Source organism: Halyomorpha halys, unplaced genomic scaffold (assembly GCF_000696795.3).
Source record: "Halyomorpha halys isolate HHAL.00 unplaced genomic scaffold, Hhal_1.1 Scaffold601.1, whole genome shotgun sequence".
In the NCBI taxonomy this organism is placed as follows: Eukaryota; Metazoa; Arthropoda; class Insecta; order Hemiptera; family Pentatomidae; genus Halyomorpha; species Halyomorpha halys.
The window spans coordinates 319,450-330,480 of record NW_027112563.1 but is presented as its reverse complement, the minus strand read 5'-3'; the positions used below and the strand labels follow the sequence as shown (position 1 = coordinate 330,480).

General features: G+C 27.9%; 1 protein-coding gene across 2 annotated transcripts in view; it reads right to left on the bottom strand.

Annotated features, from left to right (window-relative positions):
- Positions 1 to 9,111: 9,111 nt before the first annotated feature.
- LOC106684678 (odorant receptor 4) overlaps positions 9,112 to 11,031 on the bottom strand; it is a 16,290-nt gene continuing 14,370 nt past the window's right edge. The window contains exons 3-5 of one of the 2 annotated variants that reach the window (XM_014426900.3): positions 10,582 to 10,686; positions 9,759 to 9,914; positions 9,112 to 9,685 (exon numbers count right to left, since the gene is read on the bottom strand). In XM_014426900.3, coding sequence (XP_014282386.3) covers positions 9,632 to 9,685; positions 9,759 to 9,914; positions 10,582 to 10,686 — 315 coding nt within the window. In that variant the 3' untranslated portion in view covers positions 9,112 to 9,631. The remainder of the gene's footprint in view (positions 9,686 to 9,758; positions 9,915 to 10,581; positions 10,687 to 11,031) is intronic. The other variant, XM_067050363.1, reaches the window with a different exon arrangement.

The window sequence follows — 11,031 nt, the reverse complement described above, 5'->3', positions numbered from 1 at the left end:
CATAAGACTTCCTTGATTTAAATATACATTATATATGAGAGGTGTATCGACTACTAATTATACAACTATTAATTTTAAAATAATTAATTTTGAATATTTAAATTAATTAATCAAGGTTTGCTGTTTATGTTAAAGATTTTGCTTATTTTGAACATTAGGTAAGCGTCCTATATTTCAAAACCATTACTAGCACTGTAGCAATTACTTCATTTAAATTCTGAATGGATTTAATTGTAATGAGCATTCCTGGCTTTGTTCTCCGCATAAGTTTGTGCAAAATTATCAGTCATTTAGGTTTAATCATTTGTAATGCTCCTAACATTATTTGTAATCTGTTTTTTAAATATCAGGTCATCAACAAAATTACGTTGTGGCCCCAGGGTGTTACGTAATCACTAAATAAAGCCGATCACGGCCCGCGCGTTATTGCTTTTGCGGAAAATTAAATCTGACAAGTATCAAAAGGGAAACGGAAATAAAGAGGTAATTGCTGAGCCCGAAGGAGGGATATTTTTCATCAAGGTCTACCAACTCGGGTTTCCTGCCGACAAAAACGAATGATCAATGAAAATTATTTCCAACGGTTTCACACCTTGCCTTGGCTTTTGTCAATTGTGAGAAATTTTATTATTAGAGAGGAAAATTTAAAAATTACAAAATGCAAATTAAAAAAAACACTTTTAATGATAAAATCTTGTAACTTTTCAAAGAAAATTAGACTCATTGAAAATTAATTTAAAAGTAATTGTTGCTCGTCAATTCCGACTATTACGACATTTACTAGACAAAAGTCTAAATTTCCAATCCATTACAAAAGACTGATCTACATGACTATTATAAGGCCTATCTGGACATACAGAGTTGGGCTTTGAGACTCCACTAAAGAGTCAAATTCCTCTCGAATCCAATCCTTACAGTTCAAAATCCCAAATACTCCTTACTTTGTAACAAATTAAGCCATCCATCAGGACCTCAATGTTCCATATGTTGCCGATTTGGCCAGAACCAGACACCATTCCTTTCATGACAAACTTCCCAACCACACAAATTCACTTTGTTTCTAACCTGGCTTCTCCTTCATTAGCTAATAATCCTCCTAGGTATCTGAAAAGAAGATGGCCTCGAGATCTTCTCCTCAAGAAATGTTATTGGAGTTCTATCAATGGGTAAATTCTCCACATGTTTGTATTATGTCACTATGTCACCTACAGCAAATTTACTTGTTATATATATTGTTATACAGTTGTAAATAACAATAAATAAATTATTAAAAATTGTTTATTTATGTCTTTACTGTGTGATATTGTGCCATAAATTAATTTATGTTTATTTTTTAATTGATACATATTTATACATCACAAATAAATGTTTATAATGTTGAGCAATATACATGACAATTTATTCCAGCGACACTAACTGATAAAGAAGAACCTCTCCCCCCCTCCCCTAACCGGTGGTAGAAAGAAAGTAGATAAATGAAGTTCGGAGAAAAAACTCTGTCCAGTAAAAAAAAAAAAGCATAATTGATTTTATGACGACTACTAAAAGTTTTTAAGAATATAAATTAAATCATTTTTATTAACACACTTTTTTAAAAATTATTTTTAATTGGTCTAATAAACTTAACTTTATCGTATATTAAAATTAGTTATTTATGCACTAGTTCTACGGGGAGCATAAAGAAACTAATTTTAATATTTCAGCGGTTTAGAACGAGTATTTTCATGTTGTGTTTTTAATGTAAAATTTGACTTCATTTCATTCAAATATGATAATTTAACTAATTATAAATATTAGAAAATCGTTTTAAAAAAATCAATTATTATAAAAAATATTCATAATAGTTTATTAATAAGTTCATAGACGAATGGTTGGTGTCTTGATCTCTTTTTTCTTTTTCTTTACCTTCATTTTGCTCTTTGAAATATTAGAACCAGCCTTTTTGTTTAATTTTCCGAATTTTAGTTTTACTATCTTTATTTTTCTTACTTCTATTTTTATATTTGCTATCATTCCACCTGACCATTGTATGTCTAATAATAATTATTGCATTTTTCTTTTTGTTATTTATACTTATGTTTGAACATATTATTTCTTTCAATGTACTTTTAAATTATTTTTACACTCTACCTTAGTTTATTATATATGTCATTTTATCTTATATTCTATTTAAATTTTTTTTTTTGTATCTAGTAATAATCCCAGATGAAGCCCTGCAAAGTGGGCCGAAACGTTGGCTCTACTAGTTTTTGTACTTTTTGAGATGTTTTTGACCACATCCTCACCGTCTTCCTTTTACTGAAAAGTTCATAGTTTGAATGTGAATGTCACTTTGATGTCTGATGTCTTCTAAGCTATCTCTGATATAATAAATAAGTTTTTTAAAAATCATTTGTGTTATTCTCTGACCGCACATCTTCTCCTCATATTTGAATGTGTTGATTTACAGAACGGATTGAGTGTTATAGTACAAACACATATACACGAGATACCTTGTTTAAAAATTTGAACAGGTTTGGGGAATTCCGGTTAAATATACAGTATAACCCCGCTTATCCGTCCTGTAAAATAGCACATTTTATAAAAATAAAAGGAAGAAGGTCCGGGTGCGTTGGAAAACCAACTCAACAAGTACAAAAACTAGTAGAGCCAACGTTTGCAGGGCTTCAACAGGGATAAATACCAGATACAAACAATAAGAATAATCTAAATATAGTATAAGATAACATAAAATATAAAGTAAACTCAGTGTAAACATATTTTAATTTAATTTTAAAGTTAATTAAAAAATAGAAATAAGATGTTCGAACATAGGTAAAAATAATAAAAAGAAAAATACAATAATAAATATAAATAAAATTAGTAGAACTAAAAATCAGGACTTTAAAAATCCAATATATCAAGAAGCAAAATGAAGGTAAAGAAAAAGAAAAAGAAATCAAAACTATTACGAATAGTTTTTGTAATATCTGAGTTTTTTTTATCTTTTACCGCACTCGCATCATCTTTATTTTATTAATTATACTTGGTCCTTATACCTCAACTACATTCCAATATAAATGTATATTTTTTAAAGTATCATATTTAAATTTAAAAAAAACAAAACATGTAAATACTCGTAATTAAATGCTTAAATGCTAAAATTAGTTTTTTTATACACCTTTATAATTAGTTAGCACCATTAAAATTAGTTTTTTCATGTGCACATAAAAAAATTATGTACAGGATCACTGAAAGGTCCGGAAAAGGCTCTGACCAAAGATTACCGAGGGTTGAGAATTCCACTTCGAAGGATTACAACACATTCCAATAATCCTAAAAAAGCCGGATGAAATTAAAGGCCTAGTTTATTTTCGGATGTATGCTGTTGGATTTTTTTTTTGTTTTTCATACTTAGGTCGCGAAAGATTTGTTCACGTTTCACATTGGGTATGGCTGAGTATTAACGAAAAGAGGATTTTACAAAAGTTTATATAATTTGTTGTTTGGGGTTGCAGACTTAATGGATTAGAGAGAGTAAAAATTTGATATTGGCCCAGATTATTTCACAATTTTCCGGTCCAGAAAACGGAAACAAACAAGAGGAATCGTGATTGGCTGACTATGTGTAATCAACTGGGGACCAAACCCATATCCCTTTTATCTTTCAAAAAGTTTCGGAACTTATAAAAAATAATATCTGGTGAACTATGGAATGAAAACAGCTTAATTAGTGCTCATATTTTAGCAAATTTACTCAAGTTTAGTTGATGTTCTATCAGGTTTTCTAGTGTAGTTGATAGTTTCAATGATATGGAGCTCTGAATGAAAAATATATTTTTTTTAAACATTTTTTAACAGCCGCCATTTTGTATTCCTCCTAGAGAGAAAAAAACTTTATTTAAAATAATGTAGTGGTGCCCAACTCCATTGGGTTGGCTTATAAACAGCACAATTATAACTAGTGAATCACAATTATTTATATTCTATATATGTATGTATAGTTGACCGTAAAAATTGATATATAGGGAGATGGTCAGGGTTGCGGTCAAAGGAGAAATAACTTGTAAACTATTTTTATTTCTCCTTTGACCGCAACCCTGACCATCTCCCTATATAACAATTATTTATAATTCTATTAATAAAAATAGTCACATCATATTTTTCTTTTAAATGTCACATTATAAAAATGTTTACAATGTGCACAAGAATTATACCTGATTTATTTTTTTAAATTTTTATTATCATTATTTCTTCCCTTACACATTTTTCCCCAACTTTTTATCATTCTTTCAGTATGTTTAATTTTTATAATGTTTCAATTTTACAAAAGTTTCTCTCTTTTCCTTTCCATCACTCATACAATTAAAATTAAGTTAAAGTATAAAATAATATATATAGCGATATTAAATATAGTAAAATAAAATTATAAATATACATAATACCCAATACAGACCTTACCTATTTACAATATATAAATATAAAAAAACATGCAAATAAAAATTAAAATAGAATATGTAAAAAATATTAAGGTAAAAGTTGAAAGTAATACATAAATATATTAAGCTAAATGAAAGAGTAATAAATACAAAACTGCATAGATATATATAGAATATACTTGGCAGACTCATCAATTTTTATCAGTAATTATATATATTTTTTATTAAAATAATAAAAAATTGGGGTGAAACAACTGACTATTTTTTCAAAATTTATTTCTGGCTTAATGCTGGATTTAAAACAAATTTCTGAAATCGATACCTATATTTTAATTTTTATTACAAGTAGTGCATCCAGTTTCAGAAGATTTAGCACTAAAGATGACTAATACATTTAGTCTAATGTAACTATTTATTCCGGTCATAGCTATTGTGCAAAAAGTAATTTAATACTAAATTAAGGTGGTTATATAATGAGTGATCATGTAACGTACAAGCTATATCACAACCAGAAATCTAGTTTCTTCTAGAAGATGAAGAAACAAACACTATACTTTGTTCTTTCTGCAGTTATGAGAAATTCCTTATAAAAAATCCCGGATAGGGCCGGGCTCGAGCTCACAACCTTAGGGTTGATTGACAGGCGCGTTACCACGCTGCTACCGTCGTTCCCCTATGTAATAATACTAATCAAAATTGATGAGTCTGTCAAGTATAGGTATCTTTAAAACTACCTACAACAGTAGAAAACTAAAGAAAACAACACTTAAAGTATTGTAAATTTGCTAAACTATGAGCTCTAATAGAGCTATTTACGTTCAATAGTATTCCAGATATAGCTTATTACAAGAAACATTTCATTAACAAATGTGCTAAAAGATCTCTAGTTTGTTACTTTATTTTTAGAAATCTATATATCGAAAAACCATTCCAAGTAAAGCTAGTTTAATAAATACTTCTACTATTAATACTTTCTAACTATTAAATACTTCCTGATGTTTATCTTCGTAGGAGTAGTAATTTTCATGATATTTGCTAAAATAAATTTATTTATAGTTTTTGGGACAGTAAGTTTGATTTATGAAAAAATAAATCTCTGGAAACATTCAACCTACAGATGTCTACCAGCACTCGCATTAAAGGGAGTTAAATTTGCTATTAAAAAGTTTATAACGTTTATCTTTGTAGGAGTAGTTGTTTGTATGATATTTGACAAAATAAATTCAAAAAACCTTAATATCTAATTGTTGCCAAATCATAATAATAAAGTATACGCAAGTATTTAATTTTAAGTAAATACGTCAATTAAAATCAAACTTTCAATTGTTCAATCTATATTCATACTCCAATCTAGCAACAGAGAAGTATTGCCGTGTCTGCTAGTGAAATATGAAACAGCGATTTTTTCAAATTGATCCTTCCCGAAGGTGTAAATTGTGAAAAACCAATTTATTTTTAGCGTTTTTGACGATTATCTCGCTAATGATGAAAAAACACACCTTGCTGGCTGAGCAAATAGAAATGTCTAGTGACGCCTCCAAACATAAATCCCTCAATTGCGATGATGTAATATAATGGAAAATTGAATTCTGAAACGATTTTGTTGCGTTTGTTGAATTTTTTTTACGTTTCCTATCATATAACACCGTTTACGTTTGTATGGGCAAAATCAAAATCGCACAAAAATCTTAGCAGTTTCGGCGATTTATGCATCCATGCGTTTCTTAACACGTAAAAAACGTTACCGATATAAAATTAGATCTTCCATCCAATCTTTTTTTTTTTTTTATTTATTGATATTTACAACTGTATAAAAAATACAACAAGTAAATTTGATCATAATGACATAATGATATGATACAGGATGTAGAGAAACTACCCAGTAGTAGAACTCTAAAAACAGTTATATAAGGTCACGAGGCCATCCTCTTTTCAGGCGCCTCGGAGGATTGCCAGGAATGGAAGAGGAAGCAAGGTCAGAAACTAGTAGGTTTTGGTGGTTAGGGAGTTTATTATGGAAGGAATAATATCAGGTTTGGGCTAGATCGGTTACATAAGGAACATTTAGGTCTTTATGCCATCCAATCTGAATTTAAAATACTTGTTTCTATAAGAAATCTGCCTTCGCTTCCGATGAAACATTTTTTATCATAACTAATAAGACCTACCTAGTTTTAAATAGAAAATTATTTAGGTTGGCTCATAATAAATAGTTTATTTACTTTTTGAGTTATTTTAACCACACCCGGATCATTTCCTTATTATTGAAAAATATTATACCACCTTATGTTTATATAATATATTTGCATGCAATGTTTTTAAGTTTACTTTGATAGTAGTCACTATCATATGACGATACTATGGATTATAATATATTTAAAAGGATTAAATTCACAAATAGTTTAATAAATAATTTTTTTTTCTTAAATACACGAATAAACAAAAATCAGGTGAGTTACGATTGCAACGAAAACCTACTGTATATGACCGTCACTGGTCCAGTTTAAAATTTATAACATTACGCAGAAAGGTTTTTAAAAGATATATTTACGAGCGACTGGTCCAACCTTGCTAAATCACAATTAACTTACCATTTCACCATTTTTAGCACATTGAAACGGAATTAAGAAATATTTTAGCTTTGTCACTGAAAATAAATATGTATTTTCTTTCTCTATATGATTTTTCTTTCATTTTTGCATTCTCATCTGACTAAAAGGGCTCAGATTAAAATTTCTATGGTTATAAAAATAATTTCACCCTCCATTACTGTTCAGATTTAGTAAAACTATTCTTTGATTTTATTTACATTACAACACGTTCTATATTTGAAGGAATTAATAAAATAAGAGACAATGAAGTATAGATAGTTTTCATACTGTTTTACAGTGGGCTGATTGGCGAAATTAGTATAAAAAGGTTCAAATCACGGATTTTATTAATCTTTTAACTTGACAGCGAAGCATGTTAACATTAAAGCAAAAAGCATGTTATGATACACAAGCAAAAAGAAAATGTTAAACCACTCCAATGTTTATTTAGCACCTGTGATCTTCGTCGTCATTGTCATACTTATTAATTATTTAGTAACGCTACTCATTCGATGTGGAATTTAAATAATTTTTATTTTTAATGTTAATGTTTAATAGGTGAGTTAAAAGCAGAAAAAAATGTATCTAATTCTTTACTTTATCAAATAATTATTAATTATAATAATAATTATAATCTACTAAGTTACAGAGACCGCCAGAAACGCATTTACGTGAACATTAACATGTAGAAAAAACATTTTAAATTGATTGCAGATCTATGATTTATGAACTATAAAGGGTGTTTTGAGACTTAACTAGCTTTCAAATTATTTTATTTAAACAACCAGAAAAAATGTTTAGTCAATAATTTTTGGATACTCTTGAGGTCCACGAGGTTCTAGGTCGATTCCTTAGGAATGGGTCATTCCATGTCAACTCAACACAGTTTTGAGGCATATCAAGTTTTCTTCTAATTTTGCATTGGTGATTAGGAGGTATTCTTAATTAAATGACGAATCAATTTATTTGTATGAAATGATAATGCAGATGCTCCACAATTTTCCTACTTCTATCAAAAGGCTTAAAAAATAATTTGTAAAAATTTAAACTTGACGACTTCCATTCATTAAAATACGATTAAAATTACCTATATATATAATATTTATTTAGACTATTTTCTTAGATCCTTATTTTTATCTTATTCTTATATCATTTTGTTTTAATCTATCCTTTCATTGTAATCCTCCTTTCTTTTTTATATTAGAGATCATGTTATATATTGTATACATTATTCTACCTAGTGTATTTATTTTTATATTTTATATTGTATTCTTTAATCAAGTTCACTCCATACTTATTACGAATTCATTATGTCATTATTATTAATTTATTAATTGTACATTCGTAATTATTTACTTCATAAGTTCTTTCAATTATTTTTATTATTTTATTTTATTTTACTTTATTTTCATTTTTGTATTTTTTTTTTTATTGAAATAAGTTTAATCACTAGAAATTAATTCAAATTGTACTATTCTAGCTCGTAAATAGTAGTAGCCTCTACAGCGCTTTAAATATCAAAAGTGTAACTAATCAATTTCATTTATGTCTATAATTTCTATTCTATTTTGACACCGACCGACAAATGTGGTCATCTGGTCGAACCATATTGATTTATATTTCTGAATAAATGAGAAAAAAGTAATTAAGAAAAATATGACAAAAAGTAATTCTAGAAACTAAATTTATTATTTTATTTCATTCCATTGATTATTTTATAGTGATCAAATTTTAGGGTGCAATAAATAAATACGAACAATTAATACAATAAATATAAATTATTAGCTGTGATTCAACGACTTAAACTGCAGAGGGCATTACTTGTTAAAACCTTATTATATTTCTATCCAGGACATTATTTTTATACCTTTCATCCATATCTTTATTCTTTATATCATCCCAACAACATTTTGGCCTTTCCTGCCAATTATTAAGCTCTAAAAATAAAAATATTTACAATCAAGAATGTTACAATTAACATAAAGTAACAATTAACAAAATTTTCATTGAATTTTAATTTTTTCCTTTTTTACAGAAAAAAGATAAGAATAATAACTAGAAAATTTGGCTTAACCTCAAAAAAGTTTAGATTTAAAAACGATTATAAGTTAGGAAAGTGAATGTATATATAGTTGAATATTGAATTGTTTTTATCTAAATGTTTAAAAAATATATTTTAATAAAAAATAAGAATTGCATTTTAATAAAAAATATATACAAATAATTTAATATTTAACTCTATGTACATCCGCTTCACTAATATATTACAATTTAAAAATCTAAAATTTTTTTGAGATTAGGCAAATGCTGCCTATTAATTGTTCTTATTTTTTCTTTCCAAAAAAAAAAATATATATATTGAAATGCAATGTAAACTTTGTTGATTGTAACTGAATGCTAATTTTTAAACTGTTCATTATAAGTATTTTTATTTTTAGAACTTGATAATAGTCAGAAGATAGGATGTTAGGATTAAATTAAAGGAACGTTGTTAGGATTAAATGAGTAATATAGAAGTGGATAAAGGGTATAAAATAAAGACTTGAAATTTTTTTTCAATTAATAAAATATTATTAAAACTACTATGCAAAGAATAATATTATCAGATGCCTGATAACGCCTTCAATCTGAAAAAGCATTAATGAGGTTGTAGTAGGAGTAGGCTGAATTCATAACCTAAAAAATAAATTGATAATTACTAGTGATATTCTCTTTAGTTAAGATAATTGAGTAGTCATTTGGGACTTACCACAGCGAAGGTGTCCAAATTGATTGGAACAATACTTGCGCTCATGATGACTAGAGGTTTCAGCGTCATTTGCTGGAATATTTTGATGCTGTTCTTAACCCGATTGCTGGCGTAGTACCATCTAGTTTCGTACATTTTCACTCTCAACTCATCATTCTGTTAAAAAAATATCCGTTACCTATTGCGAAAATGCTATTTATATAGAAATAATACAGGGCTCCTTAGTATGATGGGATGAAAGCTCTCCTAGTAAATCAAAAGATCAGTAAATGGTCGACATCCTATAGCCAGAGGTTACAGGAAGGAAGTTGCTCTAGCCCGCTTGAGAATAAACAATTCTGTCCTCACGCACTCTCACCTGGTTGGAAAACTGCCGATTCTCACGATTAAACATATTTTTAAAGAATGCACTGACTATTTACCAACAGTCAACAAAATAGGTCTGACTCCAAATTTATCTATAAGCTATCACAAATGAGGCAGATTAAGTCACATTGGTGTTTAAATTTTTAAAAGCTCATCCTCTCCTTTCCAAATTATAGTCTTTCTTCGATTTCAATTTTATTACAACTATTATCTTATAATTTTTATTATTATTATTTTTTTTTAAGCGACCGTGAATGAATGTCTGTGTGTATCTTAATAATAAATATTAATCCATAGGCGTTGTTGACCAAAACGATTTACGCCTTTAAACAAAACCAAGCCAAATTAACAATATATAAAAAAAAAATAACATAACAAATATAAAAATATATCTCTTTTTAAGGGAAAATAACATAATATAAATAAATACTACATTACCAATATATATATACTTTACCAAATCTATAATTTCTTGACCCAAGAAAGAAATAAAAGCAACATAGCTAACTTCTATGCATCCTAGGACTGATGAATTGATTGATGTACCGGGAAGCTCCCTTATCTGGAATGAAGGGAATAATTTTATAAATAGCAAACTCATTCTTAACCCTCATTCACTTGCGTCACAAACTAATTTATTTTCGATTTTTTAAAATAAATAAATAAAATACATTGTATCGAACTTATAACTTGATATAAAAAGTAGACAAACTATTTTAACTAGATTTAACCTCTAATTACGGGTTATATTCTATTTGCCGTGTACGGGGCTCGGGGTTTCTAAGCCCGATTAGGGTTCCCCGTACACGTTGTTATATTGAAATTTATTCATATATTACTGTAATATATGTATCTGTATTTATATTATGTATTTATATTTATTTGTATTATGTATCTCTATCGGTTC